Source organism: Geospiza fortis, unplaced genomic scaffold, assembly GCF_000277835.1.
Source record: "Geospiza fortis unplaced genomic scaffold, GeoFor_1.0 scaffold104, whole genome shotgun sequence".
NCBI classification, from domain to species: Eukaryota; Metazoa; Chordata; class Aves; order Passeriformes; family Thraupidae; genus Geospiza; species Geospiza fortis.
This window is the reverse complement of record NW_005054325.1, coordinates 5476687-5496190: the sequence shown is the minus strand read 5'-3', so window position 1 is coordinate 5496190 and position 19504 is coordinate 5476687. Positions and strand designations below refer to the sequence as shown.

Below are 19504 nucleotides of genomic sequence, written 5' to 3'. Positions count from 1 at the left end.
TAACATCCAATAACACAGGAGAGTCCTGCTAACGCTCACTTTACTGATCTAAGTGCTCTGCAATATGAGACCTTGGAGAAAAGCTGGTGTTCAAGTCTGGGTCTCCTCCCCTCCTTCCCACCAGCTTTTCCTACATATTTATTAAATGTGACTTGCCAAACAGAAAGAAAGAAAAAAAAGTCTGGACTTGCATATTTTTGTTCTATTTAAGCATTGTTATGGATGGAAGACTCTGAAAGAAATCTAAAAGCTCTGACTTTTCTTGCTTAATTTTTGTATTGGAACTATTTTTATCCTCATCTTTTATAATACTACTTCAGTTCTGGAATGGCCTCAAATAATTTGTTCACAAATATGAGCTGAACTGGTAAAAACCAGTTTCACTGCCTGGTCTTCACTGCAAGGTAAGATCATGGTGGTTTTCCTTACAGACAGACTTTGTTGAGAGTTGTTGCTCTCAGGTTACTCCATGTGTAACAGATATTTACCATGAAAATGATGTATGACAGCAAGATGATAAAAGCCCTCCAAAATGACATGAGAATAAGGAACACTGCAGGTTCACCAGGCACATCTGTACACACACATTCACAGAACACAGCATTGTAGGGTCTTCCTTGATACGTAAAATTCACAGATCACTATTCTGCACATTTATCTCTTCCTGGACACACTCAGCAACAGAAACCCATGGGGCAGCTATGCTGGTTCCCTCTTGCACATATTTCCCTGCCAGGCAGTAAGACTAAATAAAGATGAGCAATCATCCCTCCTCTTCCTCCTGCCCTCCCCAGCACCAAAGTGTGATTCTCAAAGCCTACCAAGGGTAATATAAAGAGTGACACTGGAAATAATAACCAACAGCAAAAAAGAAGAGTGGCAATGGCACAAATACAGGGCAACATCTGTGCCTGGGAAGTGGTGCCTGCCAGGTCTCAGCACTCTAGGTATACAATTCCCCACTTCCTCACTTTCCATCCCCAAGAAAACGGCAGAAAAATCTGAGAGGGAGAGAGTGAGCAAGTGAGAGAGAGAGTTACGAGAGCCGGTGGCTGTATTGAATTTTACAAGTCTCCTTCTGTGCTGGGAGCCTCCACATCATGCAGGCAGCTGCTACCATGGGCACTGGAACAGATGAAGGGGGAGAACAGGGAGCAGCCTTCCAGAGCTTGGGGAAAGCACACAAGCAGCCCTCCACCCTGAGAAACACACCCTGCCACCACCCCATTAGCAGGTGCCTGAAAAGCCTGCTCACTCAGCAAATCTGATGGCAGCCTAGAAATTTAATTTGACTTCTTACCACTCATTTAGAAGACGTTTCATGCAAGGAATAAGGAACCATTCAGACTATTGGTGGCTGACATTTTTCTTGGCATCAAAAATAGCCTACAGAACATCTACCCCCATCTGGCCTCTTCTTATTATACCTGTGCCACCTCCTCAACTGTGGCAGTGTAATTTTTTTGTGGGGCCATGTGGTGAATCAGATCAGGGAACTGATTCAGATTAAAATCCCAGACTAAGGAAATTAAAGTCCATTAATAAATACTGTAACTGTAATGTAATGTTACAAGCTCTCAAGAAAAGATTTGGAAAATCTCTATACACTCTTTTTCTTACTGAATGTGTAGTGTAATGTATCACCTTATGTTATTAAACAAAACATTAAATGAAGTATGTTTCCAATCTCGTGTAGGAGCTGCACATTTTACATTGTGTCCTGATGATGTCTAAGCACACAACTCCCAAATGCTTTCCCTCCCCTCCCCTGCCAAGACAGCTGATTTGTTTTGCAGAAATATTTGCATAAAAGCATACACCGTCACCAAAGATCTGGATGGGGCAATTTCAACATATTGGGAAGGAAGGAAGGAGAAGCCATGGCAGAAGGAGTGAGCTGTAAGAAAGGCTGTGAAGTGCAGCAGCAGCAGAGAAGAAGGAAGGAACCCAGATGTGCTGGGGCTGGAGAAAGGTGATTGGTGAGAGGTGCACTAGTAGATGGACACAAGCTGAGGGAGCAGTGGGGGAAGGGAGATATGGAATGGATTACTGACAAGAAATAGTAACAACTACAGTAAAGTGTACAGGACACTGCAGCTAAGGCTGGCTCAATACAAGGCATCCATCTGACAGTGCAGTCAACCTGCTGCCCTGGTCCAGACATTGGCCACTCACCTTTTCCTGCTTAACAAGTCTCACAGTTGAGAGCAGAAGCCATGGCCAAAGTCAGGCAGCAACCTGGAGGGAACTTCTCAGCCCTCTCCCTCTCCTCCAAAACACTAGGGGAAAGGCCAAATACCAAAGCTGGACCTCCACAGTGAGATTTTGAAAGCCTAAAAAATTTCCATGTCTGACTAAGGGATTGCGAGCCACACACAAAAGTTTGAACAGCTGACATAAACCCAGGTACCCTCTCCTCACCAGTACAAGAGTTCCTAGGATCAGAGGCTAATGCATGTAGCAAATTTTGAGAAAATCATTAATGATGAGTTGTTTTTTAAAAAATCACTCATCAAGGTTACAATGAGCTATGAATTATTACAGAAAGGGAGGACAGTCAGCTCTTTAAAAAAATTAGATTTGAAGTATGTTTGGCAACTGCTTCCATCAGTATCTTCAGTTTCATTATTGAAATTCTCTTATGAGTATTTTGTCTTCCCTCCTATTGTGAGAGCAACACAAAAGAAAGCCTAACTATATAGGAAAAAATGATTTCCACAACTACACACTAAGTGTGGCCTAATGCATATGAAGGAATGACAAATGCATTCCATGCCCTCTTTTACAATAATTTGGTGCTTATACAACAATAAGTACAAAGTAAAATATAGGGGGTTTAAGTTATGGTGATGCTTTTAGCAATTTTCTAGGAAAAATATCACCCTTTGCATGTGCAAAATTCAGGCTCACTACTAACAGTAGGCAGAATTGATGCTTTTGCAGCCTCTACACACAGATGTGTTGACCTCAGCAGCAAGTGCCTGATTAATAGAATAAACTATACTCTTTTTCAGCCATTTTATTTGACTAATGAGGTTATTACTTTTTTTCTTTTTGACAAATGTGTAGTTCTCTCTCCTAAATTACAGTTATGTTTTGTTTCTCATTAAATTACATTAACTTTTGTCTTGGACTAGCTAAACATGTTAAAAAAACCCTCTGAATTTGGATCTGAAGAGTGGAATCAGAAGTACGGAAAGTGCATGTGCTTTGCCAAAAATACTATTTCATTACTCTTCAGAATTAGCTGGCAGTGCTTCTGCAGTATTTACTGAAGTACAAACCAAATGTTTTCATCTGGACGGGATTCAAACTGTGGTATGTTACAACCACAACAAAAATCATCTCAGTCCAAAAGCCTTCTCTGTAATTTGGGCTGTGGTTTCTGCAAAATTGGAGGATTCTTCTCCATGAATTATTTACACCGACTCCCCCTCTAGCTCCTCTTTTTTTTTTTTTTCCTTGCCTTCTAACAATTAAACACAACCCAGATGTGCTTTGGAAAAATCTTAAAACAATTTAAAACATTAGAATGATTTACACACAGGGCAGGTCAAGGTATGTGGGACTTCAGCCTGCCCTAAAAAAGCACACGGCTTGCCAAGCCCCACAGTGAGCCACGTCCAGAGGTTTGGCTTCTCCTCTGACATACAGCCCCATTTTGTGGCTGTAAGCAGGTGGAAAAACCTTGCCTCTCAAATGCTCCTGATGTGCTGGCATCTCAATGCTTAACTTTTACAGCCTGCCTCTCATTAATTATATGTCCCACTTATTATGTTTCGGCAGGACAATGCCAAATCCCTGAAGTGAAAATATATGTAATTTATGCCTGCATCTTATGGCTGTTTTACCAAGCCAGGCTAAAGGAGCACAAACTGCATAAATTCTATAGGAAAGAGCAATTGTACTTCACTTGTCTGACTCCACCTGCAGGAATGGTCCCAGAGGGAGCTCCCCAATGCCTGAGCAAGAGGGAGGAAAAGGCCATCTCAAATACAGAAATAAAACTGAGCTCCAACTCCTCCCTCTGCTGCCATTGTTCCAATCACAAGGTGCCTGGTGTAACATTTAATTTATTGACTAGTGTAGCAACATAACTCCCATTTTCTTCTCAGTCTGTTCTTTGAACTAATAGAGTTTAAACACAAAAGCTTGAAGAAAATTTTTCCTTTTCTAGAGAAATGGAGCAACGGTGGGGAAATGCATGAGTCTGCAGGAAAAAAATAGAAGGTCTACTGTCCAAACTTAGCAAAACACTCCAGAGTAACAGAGCACCCAAAATTAAAAAATAAAAAAACCAAAGGAGTGCTTCTTACATCTACAATTCTTATCTGACAATCTCAAATCCATTTAACTCCACCAGCCTGACTGGATTTTACAGTGAACCTCAAAACCAATGCTTTCCACGTGCACTTCAACTTTATGTTCCCTCCCACCAAGAACAAAACTAGTATGGAAGTTTTAAACCACCGTGATGACATTCCCAACAAGCTACCAGGCTGTGTTTCATACCCAAGAGATCCTGCTAGGTTTATCCCTAGCATAAAATCAGTCATTTGGATAACATTGAAGCTATGGTATATTCACGGGTTAGAGAAGCAGTCTCAGAGGCTTTTGGCTGGGATAAAGGGCAGGAATTGCCTTTGCCAGAATACTTTACATTGCCCCCTGGGCAGTGAGGCTTTGAATTGCTGCTGCCATCACAGCACTCAGATTTTAGGCCAGTAGCTCATCCATAATCAACATCCAGCTACGTCAACACCTATATACAGAGTTAAATATTTATCCTCATTTTACAAAATACCAAGCAGCTTGCTGAGGGACTTGGACTGAATCTGTAGCAAATATAAGAGCTAAACCTCAAGATTAGTCTCCCATTTCAATCAGTCAACTGCATCCTGTGGCTTTTTGCAGGGGTAGATATTGAAATCGTTAACAGCAGAAAGGGCCCAAAAACTGGAAGAGCAAGAAAAAGCTTTCCTTCAGCTCTAGTTCTACCCACAGGATACTCTATCTTACTTCAGCACCTCTTCCCATCTCTTAAATCTCCCAGCAGGCACACACTGACATGAAATTGCACCTTCCACTGGATGTCTGGAGTTGTGGCACTCCAGCAACACTCTGTTCCCCTGGGAAGGAATAATCCATGGTGGGGGTCACCAGGGTCCCTTCTCTCTCTGTTCTTCACACAAATGTTGCTCACTCTGAGACTGTGTAACCACTTGTCCCAGACAATACTGATTAAATTACTCTTGTCCTAAATCACCACAAGAGTTGCTTAGTAGCTCATATTCCATAGGTGGCCTAAATGGTTGCATGTATGAGAAGCAGCTTATATTCTATGCTCCAATGTTACTCCGAACTTTAAATCAGAACTTAGAAATTTTGAGGTTACAATTACTAAATGCAAGCTTATTTTGATTAAATGGTTTGTGCATTTGAAATTCAACACCCTAAAGTTTATTCTTGAATTTACAATCCATCCTAAAATTTTAGTTTCAAATACTAAATTATATAATAACAAAATCAATTAAAATTTTTCTTCCAGTATTTTAAACAAGTTATTGTATGTCTGCATACAATAATATGTTTTAATATTTTAAAAAGTTTTAATATTGTAAAAAGTAACCCAGACTGCAAAGAAGCTCATACTTTTGGACAGTATCAGCATTTCATTGCTTTGCTTCCAGCCTAATCAAGTTGCAGTGCTATTCAATCTGCTTACTCTGATGTGGAGATCAAGTCTCCATGGTGCCAATGGCTGGTGCTTCAAGAGTGTGACCCATGCAAGGCAGCAGCTCTCCAAGGACAGCAGCACAGGCTGACTACTGAGCCTGCTGACACCAAACTAACAGGCAAACAAACATACCTTTTGCTTTGCTGAAAAGATTGGCAAATTAACAGTTGGTTTTGTAACATGCCCAAGATTAAGAACTCCCAAGTTTCACTTCTGGGGGCTCTCCCATTGTAATCGGAAATCTCTGCAGGTATGAACTGATTCCATCAATTTCTCCAAAAAAGAAGACTCAGGTCAAAAGCCCCTGATCCTTTTTACCACCCAAATACAGGTGCTTAAAAGAATAAAAAGCCTGTTTAAGAGTGCGCTGCACTAAAAGTTAGAAGCTACTGAACTTCAGACAAACAGGCATATTTCAGACAAATATTTCACATAGTGAAATTTTCTGTTTTGATTCTGCCCAATTGTAATAAATCATCAGATTATTAAGTCAGCACAGCACTCAAAGAAAAAGAAAAATCACACATTTTGCAGAATAGAAGAGCCTGAAAACTCAATTTGTGAGATCTCAATTAAACCATTTTTATTTAGGAATCTCTGAAATTCTCTAGCATGTAACTCCCAGAGGCTCAGCTTAATTAGAAAATTGATCATGGGAAAACTTCTTAAAATGTACTCTACTAATCACAACCTCCCTGTTATCACCTTTTGCCAAAGATCTATTGCTCACGGGGAGTTGTTTTTCTTTCCTCTTTTAGCCTGATATTTGACTCACAATATTTTAACCTGTAAATAATTACAGAGAGCAGAGGTAACTTGAATGCACTGTAACAGAAGCTATTAAGAAAAATATGATCAAAAGCAGAAAACATAGTAAAAGTGAGAGCTGTTCTACAACTACACGGAGATGACACACTCGTATCTACATGCTGCTGAAAGACACAATTATGCCTCTGGCAAAGGGCATACAGGCTCCTTCAAAGAAGCTATTTAAAGATAACACTGCAGACAATCACTTCAGAGATATCTGTACTATTCCCCTCCTTGTGTTGAAAATTCTAGGTCACAATTCAATAAAATTCTTAAAAAATCACCAATCTTTTTTAAAGGAGGATTTTAAAATAATAGAAAGCAGAGGAGCCTTGCCAAGTTTGGTCAGTTTGGGAATTTATTCCAGGCCTCAGATATTCATCAACTGTTACAGCTTTTTCATTTTGCTCCACTTACCTTTTGAGAAGTAATTAGTACAGAGTATTATCAAATCAAGAGTTTGAAAAACAAACTAATTAAAATATGTCTAAAACCTTTGTGTTCTGGATAATGAAACCAAGCAGGTCATCTTGGTTAAATTATTTCCCCTTGAAATTGCAGGGTGCTAATGGAGGGGGGGGGGGCAGTTAAAATTATTTGAATCATTGGATTTTCTTACACACAGCAGGACAGGTAAATGGGACTTGTTCTCCTAAGTATGGGACCTTATACATGTCAAGGGACTTTCTTCCACATCGTAGCATAATAGTATTGCCCCTTCACTGACAGAGTTCAGCCGCCCCTACTCAAAATAAACCCCACAAGAACAATGAAGAGTGAGCCATAGTGGTGACAGGATGCTTAAATTTCTCTGTTTAAAAACAGAAAATGAAAGTACTCCCTGACATGTGAATTCATGGTGGAATTGAGTCTAAGGTTGGACTTCGTGATCTTGAAGGTGTTTTCCACCCTTAGTGACTCGTGCTTTTATGGTGTGACAAATTTGCTCTGTGCTTCTGACACCACTGTGGGGTATGGTGGTACAAGGACAGAGAAGACCACTGAGCTGCATTCCCAGCAATCCTGGGAAAGACTCCTTTGTCAAAAAAAGGCTTTGATCATGAATCTAGGGTTTATACCACCAGATCATTTTGATGGAGTTTTTTTTTTTTTGTTGGTTTTTTTTTTTTTTTGCTTAAACAAACATAGGGATTTACTGTCCTAGATCTTATCACTCCTACACTTAAGACTTTCAAAGTGCTGATCTTCAACCCTGTGAGTGAGTTCTAGTGTGCTCTTATTTCCATGCAATTGCATGTTGCATTTCATGGTGAAAGCACAAAGAGCCAAGGTGAACACATACAGCTGGACAGAAGTCAGAACAACCACCTGTCCCACCATGCAACCAATTCTGAAACCCTCAACACTGCAATAAAAATAATAGCATGGAGGTTCCAAATCAAAATAACTCCTTCCAAAAAATCCCAAGTCTTCCTTCCCTATGCAGGATCTTAATAAGCTGCTGGCTCTTCCCTCTCCAGGCTCACTAGGCAGCACCAGAAGAGTAGCACCAAACTAAGCCTGCCAGTGCCCTGGAGAGGCACCTGTGGGACCTTTCTGGAGCTGGATGTACCAGCACACTGCTACATGAACTCCCTACCAGCATATTAACAACTTCCATCTCCTTGTTTTGAAATGGACAAATCGAAAGAAACAACCACCTGGAGCTAAACATTCCCAGAGACCAAATGGACACAAGCTCAGGCAGCCAGGACCCCTTGAAGGACACAGCAGTTCAGGCAAAGAAGCCAGAACCATGCTAATACAAGTCTGAACATCAACCCCTCCCTCCAAGCCACAGCACTCTTCTGCTCCTCCAGAGAAGCATCCAGGGAGCAGGTGTCCAAGAAGATTCTCCTGCCTCTTTTTTAACTGGCTCTTTTCATGTTTTATACAGGGGTGATGCAGTAATAAGCTTGTGGGGGTGCTGAAACACAAAGCTGACAGCTTTCCCTTTCACAGTTTTTCTTCAGACTGTTTAAGCAGACCAAGAACATGCCATGTGTGGCACTCAGAGCAGACTCTCCCTCGTGGTTTTTAACATAATTGTAATTGTGATCTTGCAGTCTGAATGCATGTGTTGTCAGAAATGTTCAAGTACTCCTGCATACTGAAGAAATTAGGAATGAATTGCAAGTTCTTAATTGACAGTACAAAACATCAATTATGCCACAGATGAATAGCAAAGGAGAAAATTACAGGTGCAAGAGCTAAACACCCATTGATTTAAATAAAAAAAATAAAAAAAAATAAAAATCCAACAACATGAAGCACTGGAATAGGACTAAAGTACCCGTGCTTCCCATTTGCATTGTTAAACCAGAACACAGAGAGAATGCTAAAAGAGTAGGAAATAAAAGTGGAGATAAGTGACACCCCCACACAGGTTGCCTTTCCGTAAGTGCAAGTGCCTTCAAAGCTATAAATAGCACATGCTTAGTTAGCAAGCAGTGGAAACAAGCGTGTGAATGCAGCCATGTGTGCTCACACACAGACACACAGACACACAGAACCCCCATCTGACTCTTCTCACCAACAACTGTGGCAGTTGGCCCAGATCACAGCAGTGACACGCTGCCAACAGACTGATCAACCTCACGCACACTAAATTAGAAATACATTTCCACAGATTACATTTCAAAGGACCGTTATGCCACTTTGAACTCCATTAGATTCTGCTCCTCTTCATCCTTTAAATAAACACAAAAGCTAGCAAATCACCCCCTGCTATCCCCTCCACCCACCCACTTTACCACAGGTCCCAACAGGATGGAGGCTCCATATTGGATGTGAAATAAGAGGGATAAATTAGCAACCAATCTGAAAGTACCACTAGCCTAAAACCTTACAGAAAATCAAACCACACTGCATTAAGGTGAGAAAGCCTCAGCAGGAAGCTACAGGTGGTGTTGATCACTGCTGTCCACAGATGCAACTGAGACCTAAGAAAGAGGAACTCAAGCTCTGAAAGATTCAACCCACCAGGTAAGACTTTTGCAGACAAGCTCTATCTGTAACAAATGCACAACCTTTCAGCAGGTAATGGGACAAAACAACACCAAGGGGCACCATTGCAGCACAGAGGATGCAGCTAGGGCTAACGAATGAGACAGGGGATGCACCTATCCAGAAACACACAGCAAGAGATAACATGACAACTGGGGGATAAAATTGAAAGATGCTATCTTCAGCACAAGACTTGGGACACAGAGCCATGGAAAGTCTTAAGAAAAATGACCACTTGAGTAACATCTCCTTCTCTAGTTTAATCTGGACAGTACCTCATGCTCAGGCCCCCCAAGTCTGACACGCAGGCTTGCGCACAGACAGCCCATGGATCCCTGACACACCACACAGCTCCAGCCAGGCTCGAGCACCTGTTACTGTGAAGTAATTTGAGTATTTCACTCCACAATTTCAGATGCCTCCTTTGTACTTGGATTGCTGAGAGGAGGAGCTCACCTGTTTTAATTATCACCACGGGAACAATCCAGCTCCTGAGGCAGACAAGAACAATAGCAATCCCTCCACCCACTGTCAGATGAAAAACCTCACTCAGATTGAACAATAAAGGACAGTGAGTAGGTAAAGAAGGGGAATTTCCAAGCAGATTTTCTCCTCTTGCAGGAACAAGTACTCAGGCAAGTTAAGCACTTCTCCACTTTATAGTCAGACAAAACAAAGGAGGATAGGGAGGACTTAAGAGAGCTAGACAAAAACCCATTCAGGGTAACAGAGAGCCAAGCATAAAAGAAATTTCTTTTTGCACTATTACCAGCCTCATTTTATGATCTTTAGAACCATGAACTCGAATGCTCCTGCTGCAGATACAGTCAAATTGCTGAGAGCTGAAATGCACACAATACCTTCAAGTGCAGCTCCAGTACATTTGTCTGGCTGCTGCTTGGTGTGCAGTGCTACAGCTCCTTCTGTGAATGAGACTGTGCCCCAGTGCTGCTGCCAGGTACCTACCTCGAAGACAGAGGAAAGTGAGAAAATCTTCTGTCTTGGGCTTCCTTTTGGAGAGGTCAGAAATCTGAGTGGCAGGAGGGGGTAACAACGGCTCCACTATCTTTATTGGAGTTGTGCTGGGACTGTTTGGCTGGGACTGAGCAAACTTCCTTTGTGCTTGCAGCCTTGGCCTGTGGAAACAAGAGCACATCAGAAACATGTTAGGCAGAACTTGCTGGATGTGTGAAAATATAAAAATTCACCATATAGGACGGAGAGAGAGAGACAAAGAGAGAGAGATCAAGATCTGAATCCATCTCCCACCAATACCAAATCCCTAACTGGGTCAATGATGAAGACAGTATTTTATTTGTTTTACCCTTTGGTATCTTCTGCTACAATTTGGAAAAGCAGAAAGGGAACATCTTGACTGCAAAATCTGTGACTACTGTTTCATATGTTCTGAGTGTCTTCTTGCACTTGATACAATTACAGTTTACCATTCACTTATTTGGAAATTAAATCTGTATTTTGCACCATGAAAATGCCTTTTTTTGTTAAGTGTTAGTGCTCATTGCTTTCTGTTTTTAATTAAATTACAAATTAGGTTTATTTTAGCCCCATTAATGTTTTAATTTATTCCAATCTGCTAGAATCTTATTTTTATAGTCAAATATATATTAATAGGATAAGGTATATATATATATTTGTGCCCAGTTCTAAAAAATAAAGCCTTTAGGAGAAGATATTTTTGACAGGGAAAAACATCAGGCCAAAACATTTAGATTTTATTTGTTGGCCACAGCCCAGAAGACAGTAAGCAAGGAGGTCAGCAGTGGGGCTAAGCAGGATTTGGGATAAATTTGTAAGGTTGAAGGACATGTGTGGAATGAATTTGTTCAGTCCTGGTAGTGGGCAATGGACTGACACTCTCTGATTAGTTTTAAAACATGCCCAGATACGGCTGCAGGAAATGAGCGGCTGCACGTGATTTTGGCACTTGGCTGCAAATTATTTCAAGCCTATCTGAAGGCTCTGATTAACTGCTAGGTAGCAATGAATATGATTTTCTTTAATATGTCTAGAACGTAAATTGGTATTAGGGAAAGCATTTTGGGGCAGGACAGATACCTGGAGGGGGTCTCGCTGGGAGCCTGGCTAAGTTCCCCACATAAGAACATGTTAATTTCTCACTTAAGCAACTGGGATTCTAATTATGATCTTTATTACAGCTTCAAAAAGGAGAGAAGCTACAGAAAGAACTTAAAACCTTGTTGAGAAAGGATGCAATTTTATGTCATTTTATTCCCTAATAGCAGAGTATTTACATAATGTCAAAGTGGAACATATTAAATAACACTGAAGGGAAGCCCAGGTCTTGTCACTCCATGGCAGCCTCGATTGTTGTGACTTAAGGAAAGCTCAGTTATCGTTTGGTAGGGATGAAACACAAATTGGCATACCTCTTGTTTTTCACGGGTATTAACCTTAAATATTTGGGTAACAAGAGGTTTGTTACAACAAACACATCCCCTAATGACAACAGAGAGCCAAAGTAACATTCAGCAGTTTTCTCCCTAAACTATGCATAAAATTGTCCTTGTCCTCACTATCCAACCCCCACTGCCCTGAACAACAAAACATACCAGCCATTCCTACTGCTTTTTTAATCTCCTCCATGGCAAAAATAACCTGGTGTTTACAAATATTTTTATAATGGAGTTTATAATTTGTGAACTGGAACTAAAAGACTATTTAGCACATATATTTCCTCATATCTATGAACAATTATCTTTCCAGGATGAAGGTCTTGTATAGATATACCTGTATCTCCCAAAAATTACTCAGATTGCTTTGCAAAGCCCCATCTCTTCAAGCAGACTAAGGACTCCTGAGCAGGATGAATGGTATTTTAATTTCAAGCAACTACATTTCTATCACCAAAACCATACATGCAGCCAGAGAAAAACGCTTTGTGTTGGTTCCTGTTCTGCACAAAACATATGCTCTCTCGGCAAAAAGCAGACTATAAAGGTTAGCAAGCACCCCGGCTTTCTGCACAGCAGTTTTTTCTCATTGATGTGCTTCATCAGCCAGGCTGTTAAAAACATAAACCCACCCACTCTCTACATCTCTGTACCTGCTCAAATCTCATGTGATCAGTGATAAGCAAGCAGTACCACCACCCACCATGCCACAAAGTAAAGATTAAGCTTGTTTTATGATTCAAAATTAACCATTTGCAGCAAAAGAATCATCCATGCTGGTTTGCAGTATCCCTATTATCAGTCCCCAGAGCACTGAAACAGCATTAGAGAATGACTTGCAAGTTTGGCATAGATGTGAAATTAATTAGGGAACCTAAAGTACTTTTGGTTCTCTTTTTGAAAGTATGCTATCTGCTACCATTCTTTTCTGGGACAAAAAATTCCTCGTGGGGCACGAAGCCTGGCCTGGCAGCATCACAGGCTCTTCACACCCATGGGGGCCCTTGATTTCAGCAAGGATAGAGAATATTCCAGGTATTCCCTCCACTTACAACCATGAACTTTTGCTGCTTCTCCCAGGGAGGCTGTGGAGACTTGTTGCTATATGGTCAGATGTGCCTGATATGCTTCTCCTCCCAGAGAGGAAAGATGGCTGTACTTCCACCTGCTCAGTTTGACCTCACCAGTGACACCAAATTATGAAATATCCATCTTTTATTAAAACCACAAGCAGCTACAGGGTGTAAATATCACTGATTCAGTTTATGAACACCAGTAAATGAAAGCACTCTTTTATGACTGCAGCATCCTTTAGGTTTCTGCAACAAGTAGTGTTCCTTGCCTGGATACGTGTGTGCTCCACAGGCTTCTACTTCAGTGCCTGAGAGTGCATACAGAGTGAACTGTGAGCAAGAAATAAACTATTCTGTAGCTACAGCATACAGGGATGAGGAATCATGATTAGGAAGCAAAATACACGTTCTTAAGTAGCTCTTGCTTCAGATTTATGTAAACACGACCAGTTTCAAAGGTGGGCCAGCAAAGAAAAGACACATACTTCAAAACACTGGCAGCAACTAAAACTGTTTCCTTGTGAAGGCATGTTTGCACCTTAATAAACTTGTATGTCCCCATGAAAACCTCTAGCAGCATAAAACCAATTATTTCAGGTATGGTTTCACATTACACTTAATCCAATCTAGGTGTGAAGCTGCTGCCAAAGAAGGACTGTACCCTCCTTCTTCACTACAGTTACATTAGACGAAGCGTATCAAGTCGTACTCACACACCACTTCTGAACAAGGAAGAACAGAAATGATAAAAAGTGTTAAGAAAGACACAGTGTGTGTATGATGGTGCCTATCTAAAATTTAGAAAAAAACAGTGTAGCCAGCAGGGCCAAGGCAGTGATTGTCCTCCTGTACTCAGCACTGGTGGGGCCACACCTCAAATGCTGTGTTCAGTTTTGGGCCCCTCACCATGAGACACTCAGGTGGTGGGGATGGAAATGGAGCTGGTGAATGGTCAGAAGCACAAGCCCTGTGAGAAGTTGAGTGAGAGAGCTGTAGATGTTTAGTCTGGAGAAAAGGAGGCTCAGGGGGAATCCCATCACTCTCCACAACCGCCTGAAAGGAAGATGTAGCCAGATGGGGGTCAGTCTCTTCTCCCACATAACAAGTGACAGGACCAGAGGCAAAGGTCTCAAGTTGTGCCATGGGATGTTTAGATTGGGTATTAGGAAGTTTCTTTACAGAAAGGGTTGCAAAGCATTGGAATAGTCTGCCCAGAGAAGTGATTGAGTCACCATCCCTGGAGGCATTTAAAAAGACACATGGATGTGGCACTTAAGGACACAGGTAGACTTGGCAGGGCTGGGTTAATGGTTGGAGTCAATGACTTTAAAGGTCTTTTCCAACATAAATAAATCCACGATTGTTTAAATGCCTAACACCACCAACACTTTCCTCTTTGCTTCCTAATGCAAGGATTTCTGCTGGAATGACCTATTTAGTGTGCATTTGGCAACAACAGACAGATTGGCATGAACAGTAGAAAGAAAAAAAAAAATCCTGTTTCCGCCCTCAAAATAAATTGCTCACTTTGTCCTCACTGAAAGGGTACACACTATGTAAGGCTCATAAATACGCAAACAGAAAAAACTTCGTAAGATGGAAAAGGATGAGGAAAGAACTTAAAATAATCCCACATCTAAACGTCATGCAAACACCCAACATGCAGCCAGAAATATCCAGACTATTTAAAAATAAACAGTAAACCACTTTCTCTCAACAGAAGAGATTATTTTCCTTCTACTTCTTTTGAGAGACTTTAAACACATACCTATGACGCAAAGTTCAAAAAAGCCTCAGCCTGAGGAAGTCTCACCTCCTTTGGGTATGCTTCTCTTCTACTGAACTGACTGTATAGGTCTAAGAAAGTAAATTTCAGCCAGAGACTAAAACACCACAACAAAAATATCCTGATTGCAAAAAGTCAGGCTAGGCTACAAAACATTTCTCTCCTGACACAAAATATACTTTTTGAAGCTTTTTTAGAGTAGAGCTCATTTTTAGTAGAACATTTTAAGCAAATTGCATTCTTTGTAATTAAAACACTACAGTTTGCGTTAACTAAAAGTGCTTCAGAATGTCTTTTAAAAAAAGCATATCCTAGCACCATTTCTTTAGCTTGTAAAAAAGTCCACATTTAGGAAAAAAAGACTTAATACACAAAGGCAGTCTTTTCTTCACAAAGCAAAGTTCAGGTTAGTAATAGCAGTCTATGTTAAATTTAGTAAACATTAACATTCTAGATAACAGTGCATGTGCTAGCAACAAATCAATATTAAACTATCAGTATGTGAGATTTTGTTGTACACGAGTACAAAAATCTTACTCTTTTCACTTTATTACTCCATAACTCCTAAGCGAAAACAAAGCATAAGTATGATAAAACACACACAAAACCAAATATGCACAGATTTGTAATCTTTTTTGCATGCATCCTTATCTATTTAGAGAAAATTCTGGGTTTGAGAGACTGTTCTCATGCCTAAGCATCTCAACTGGGAAGAGATTTGCAAAACAATCTTCTGCAAATGTTCTCTAATCTCCAGCAATCTGCAGGTTTCCACCAAGCTTCCTGCTTAGTATGTGCTACCATATGTCCTTGCTGCTTGGTCTCATTACCTTTCACTTACTCCTTGAACTCCACTTTTGCTTTTGCCTTTTCCTGCTTTTCTGTAGCCTGATACAACCTTTTCCTTGACAACAGCAGGACAAAGAGTTAGGTTTCCAAACACTATAGGAGCCAAAACTGAAGCAGCTGCTTGAGCGGTACAGTTTTGTGACTAATTCCCATTTTCCTTCTCACTGCAATGTGCTTTTCACTTAACAATTAAGGGAAGGCTCTGGCAGGGCTAGGCACTCTACCTCACAGATTTTTGTTCATGTTAACATCATTATAGCTTCCCCTCTGCTGAATACCTGGGTTATTTCCTTCCTTGCTGTGACATTTTGCTGGCATGGTGAAAAACTTATCTCTGAGGTTTGCTTGGCTCTGTGCCCCTGATCTCAATGAGGTCTGAAGTGCACCATCTTTCGGTCTCGTTGGAGGTGATAAACCAAGTATGTAAATTGTGTAACTGCACCATACAACGGGGCACTTGGTCTGGCACACAGCATGTCTGTACAGAAAAATTCACTTGTGTGTGCAGCTTTGTTCACTAAGGTAAACTTGAATGTGACAGGCTGCAGAAATATTCTGCCCTCATTTAAAAATAAAATAAAAACGTAATTTAGGCTTTAATAGCCAGGTGTCTGCTGGAAATCAGATGATTATCAAGTGTGTAATTTCCACCTCAAAGTCGACCATGTTACAGGCACTTCTAGGCAAGCCCAAGATGAGTATTCAAAACTTGTTGCTGGAGGTATCATTCTTCACAGGACAAAAAAGAAATCTTAGCCAGCAGGAAGCATGGCTAAGCTACATTTTACCCTTTCAATCCTCAGAGTAAGTCCAACAGTGACCTTCTAGAAGACCACCTGTTCATGTGAACAGGGTTCCAAACTTCAACTAGATTTCTACAACAATAATACCAAAACTTATATGAAACATATTCTTTTTTCCCCAAATTGTGATGGTTAACAGTTGGATAATCAAAAACACGAAGTGGGAAAAAAAATCCCCTCAGAACACAAGATCTTGTTGGCTGTCCCTGGAGCACACCCTGAGTATGCTCTGTTGGCTCTGGTGGCACTAGGCAGTGTTTCTATTTGTACTCACTCACCTCTGCCACCACTGTGTCCCAAGCTACCCTGTCAGGTCAATCAACAGCACCACACCAAGAGCAAGAAAGCCAGCATGTGAAGGAGTCCTTTAAATTGCATTTACGCTCCCACATGCCCCAAAGCTACTGGGATAGCATTTTCTGCCCGTATCAGTGGTATCTGTTGCCCATTTGATAACACATGGCTCCACTGCTACTGCCAGCAAGTCTGCAGTAGAGGAAACAGAGATTCAATCGGCATCTGTGTCCCCACACCGGTTTGTACCAGGAAGGGACTAGAAATTAAGAAACCTGGTTGCTCCCATCCATGAAGATATCAAGTGCAGCTAACTATTGCAAAGCATGGGGTCACTCTCAGATATGGCTCCTTCAAAATAATTCACAAGATAATGTAACCTGAGACACAACCTAGACCTGTACTACTAGGTAAGAGTGTACTTCTTAACCCTACCATATGATTAAAAGAATCTGGGCTACTTTTCAGTAAATTAAACATTCCAGAAAGGTTGAATGCAAGAATTTACAGAAGCTGTTTTACTAAGACCTTTATTCACTCAATCTTTTTTACTTTCTGTGGGTCAGTAAATCAAAATTTAGCCTAAATTAATAACACAATTTTAAACCAGATTTAAATTTTCAAGTGATCCAATGAAAACACAATATTAAATCCATTCAGTCCTTGATTGTAAAGCCTAACAGGGCACATTTCTTTAAAAAACACTTCTTGCTCTAAAACTTTAGCCACAATGAATGGATGCACATTTTCCTTTGAGATTTTTTTTGGTGTGTGTGTGTGTTCTGTTAAATGGGAAGCAGTTGGTTTCTGAGAACCTCCTCTCCTGTTAACAACAGAAAGGTGTTTGGAAATAGCATTTAATGAACAATAATTGAGCTAACCCATATGCTTCGTGACTAGTTCAAAGTACAGCTAGACACAAACTTTTTTTGCTTAAAACTGCTTGAGTTATCATTAATTCTGGAACCGCCTGTTTTTCCTGGCAATACTCACTGATTACAAGAAGGTACTTGCAGTCTCCAAACCCTCCTCATGTCCTGCAGTTTAGCAGAGACACTTATACCTATTAAGAGGAACAGCTGGCTGTTCAAACAACACAAAAGATAGCACTGGGCAAAGTGGGAGTCCTTAAAAGCGGCTGGGCACTGTTACCATCCCCCACCACTTTAACTTGTTAGGAGGAATTGGACAACTTGTTAGGAGGAACTGGACAACTCCAGCCACCATAAATGAGCCTTGTAAATACTCCACATTGCCTATATTAGCAATCACAATGACATAGGTATGGAGAGCCTGCCTGCTAGGCCGAGGCCCATACTAGACAGTTTCTAAAAAGAAGTTGTAGAAAACTAACACTGCGTTCAGGTTTCACCTCTGGATCCAGTAAGTGCAGGTGTTTCAGTGGTCTAGATAACCTTGAGAGGGCTAAATCACACTGGCCACTAAACACCTAGGGTTTTCGCCCTGAAACATCCACAGTGCTCAGGGAATTTTGACACTACTCTTATGTAGCAGCAGGATTTCCCACTGTGAACCTGAGTGCCCTTAGTGGACTTCAGGATACAGGGAAGCAAAGTGCAACAAGAAAGATCCAAAAAACCAAAAGCATAATTAGTCAAAGTTGCAGCCCTTCTCCAGGAGAAGGGCTCTCTCACCTTACGGCTGCAACTGGTTTTAACTGGACTTCATGCAAGAACAGTCCATGCTAGACAGTCCATGCTTATTGCACACAATTTGCATCACTGCAGCAGTGTAGGCAGGGTCACAACCTCTCATCCTGCTTAAGAAGAGTTACCAAGGTGCAACTCCAGCATGGCACAATTACAAAGCCACACATCCACCTTCAAATATCTCAACAATGGCATACTTCAAGCTCAGACTCTAGCAGCTGGATAAAGGCTGATTTAGATAGAAATACATGAATGACCATCAAATATTCAAACCCTTCCACCTGTCCCGTGTGCCAATTGCTGTGGCAAGTACAGGAGGGTTTATTAGCTGCTGTCCAGAGAGAAGTAGCAGTGGGAGTGTGATCAAATGAGGATATGGCAGCTGAATGAAGCTCCCAAGAAACAGTTTTCTTACAGCCTTTGTAATCAGATCACACTATAGCAACTGTACGACAGACTTCTCCATAAATGCAGGGCCAAAGCCTTATTCCTATAAGTAGGTGTGGGATCTGGACAAACAGAAAGACAATGACTCTTTTAAATCTACTTTCTCCAGGGCTATAACACCTGAGATGGGACAAAAATTTTTCCTCTCCATACAGACATGTGGTGAGCTGTACATGGCAATAGATGGCAGAAGAGATCCTTCTGAATACTGGAGACAGGTGGTGCCACCCTTCCTTTGTCCTGCAGCAGTTCTTAAAAATTCCCATTCTGGAGTAGCATCATTTCTAGTCTACAAACATAAGCACTGGTACTTCAACTTTTGACTGCTCCAAGTTGTACTCCAGCTGTGTCTACACTGTACCATACTGCACACTGCATAAAGCCTTCAAATTCATCAGTCTACAAGGAAATCAATCTAACAACAATGCTGCAGACTGTGAGTCCTACAAATGCTCCTCCCAAAGGCCTGGTTATTGCTGACACCTTCAACACCACAGTCAACAGCATTTGGCTGAGCCAGCTCAGATATGCCCACAGAAGCTACAAAGGTGCACAGTAATGCAAAACCAGCCTCATTCAGAAGGAACAGGAATATAT

The 19504-nt window shown here is 41.1% G+C and overlaps 1 protein-coding gene across 1 annotated transcript in view; it reads right to left on the bottom strand.

Annotated features, from left to right (window-relative positions):
- The window catches only part of JARID2 (jumonji and AT-rich interaction domain containing 2), a 212134-nt gene that overhangs the window by 48739 nt on the left and 143891 nt on the right, over positions 1-19504 (bottom strand). The window contains 1 exon segment of the mRNA XM_031056970.1: positions 10520-10689. Within this exon segment, the coding sequence (XP_030912830.1) occupies positions 10520-10689 (170 nt within the window).